This window comes from Melospiza melodia, unplaced genomic scaffold, assembly GCF_035770615.1.
Source record: "Melospiza melodia melodia isolate bMelMel2 unplaced genomic scaffold, bMelMel2.pri scaffold_35, whole genome shotgun sequence".
NCBI lineage: Eukaryota > Metazoa > Chordata > Aves > Passeriformes > Passerellidae > Melospiza > Melospiza melodia.
In genome coordinates this window covers 3,679,102-3,680,515 of record NW_026948670.1, presented here as the reverse complement: position 1 = coordinate 3,680,515, position 1,414 = coordinate 3,679,102, and the positions used below count along the sequence as shown (strand labels likewise).

General features: G+C 51.1%; 1 protein-coding gene across 1 annotated transcript; it reads right to left on the bottom strand.

Moving 5' to 3' along the window:
- Positions 1-400: 400 nt before the first annotated feature.
- Positions 401-1,141, bottom strand: LOC134434341 (olfactory receptor 14J1-like; the record flags this gene model as incomplete). The annotated part of the gene is made up of 1 exon (XM_063183011.1): positions 401-1,141. A coding segment is annotated over exon 1 (741 nt), but the record flags the coding sequence as incomplete, so codon positions are not given.
- Positions 1,142-1,414: the final 273 nt, after the last annotated feature.

Below are 1,414 nucleotides of genomic sequence, written 5' to 3'. Positions count from 1 at the left end.
AGGGCCACGGCAGCAGCACTGGAAACACCAAGTGCTGCTGCTGCTGGGCACAGCTGCTGTGCCAGCACTGATCTGCCCCCAGCTCTGCACACAGACATTGCTGCTGCAGCTCCAGAGAAGGCAACAAAAGGGCATCTCTGCAGAAAACTCTGCTGGGACATCCTTTAGTTCATTTAAAGCCACTGAGAGCACAGCCCCTCATTGACACAGTCTGTGGGCACAGGGAAGGTGGAAAGAAACAAAATGAGAAATATCAGAAGAAATGAAATTTTTTGTGGTCAGTATAAAAAAAGTAAAAATACAAACACAACCAAACCCAAAATAACTTTTAAAGAATAATTTGATTATAAGTTATTTGCAGAAATTAATCATCAGTTTAATGTTCCTGAAAGCATCCAGTCATCAGTCTCCACACTGCAGCCTTGAGCTCCTGGTTCCTCAGGCTGTAGATGAGGAGGTTCAGGGCTGGAGGCACCACCGAGTACAGAACTGACAGGGTCAGATCCAGGGATGGGGAGGACATGGAGGGAGGTTTCATGTTAGCAAATGATCCAGTGCTGAGGAACAGTGAGACCACGGCCAAGTGAGGGAGGCAGGTGGAAAAGGCTTTGTGCCGTCCCTGCTCAGAGGGGATCCTCAGCACGGCCCTGAAGATCTGCACATAGGAGAAAACAATGAATACAAAGCAACCAAATACTAAAGAAACACTAACAGCAAGAAATCCCAGTTCCCTGAGGTAGGATTTGGCACAGGAGAGCTTGAGGATCTGTGGGATTTCACAGAAGAACTGGCCCAGGGCGTTGCCATGGCACAGGGGCAGCGAAAATGTATTGGCTGTGTGCAGCAGTGAAAAGAGAAAACCACTGGCCCAGGCAGCTGCTGCCATGTGGGCACAAGCTCTGCTGCCCAGGAGGGTCCTGTAGTGCAGGGGTTTGCAGATGGACACGTAGCGGTCGTAGCACATGATGGTCAGGAGGGAGAAATCTGCTCCAGTGAAGAACAGAAAGAAAAAGAGCTGAGCAGCACATCCTGTGTCAGAGATGTTCCTGGTGTCCCAGAGGGAACTGTGCATGGCTTTGGGGACAGTGGTGCAGATGGAGCCCAGGTCGCTGAGGGCCAGGTTGAGCAGGAAGAAGAACATGGGCGTGTGCAGCTGGTGGCTGCAGGCTACGGCACTGATGATGAGGCCGTTGCCCAGGAGGGCAGCCAGGGAGATGCCCAGCAAGAGGCAGAAGTGCAGGAGCTGCAGCTGCCACGTGTCTGCCAATGCCAGCAGGAGGAAGTGCCTGATGGAGCTGCTGTTGGACATTCCTTCACTCTGGGCATAGTGAACTGTTGAAAGAAGACTTTGACAAGCTTGGACAGATTTCCTTGAGTCCATCCTATGCTCTTTCATTAGGAATCCCCTCAAAAT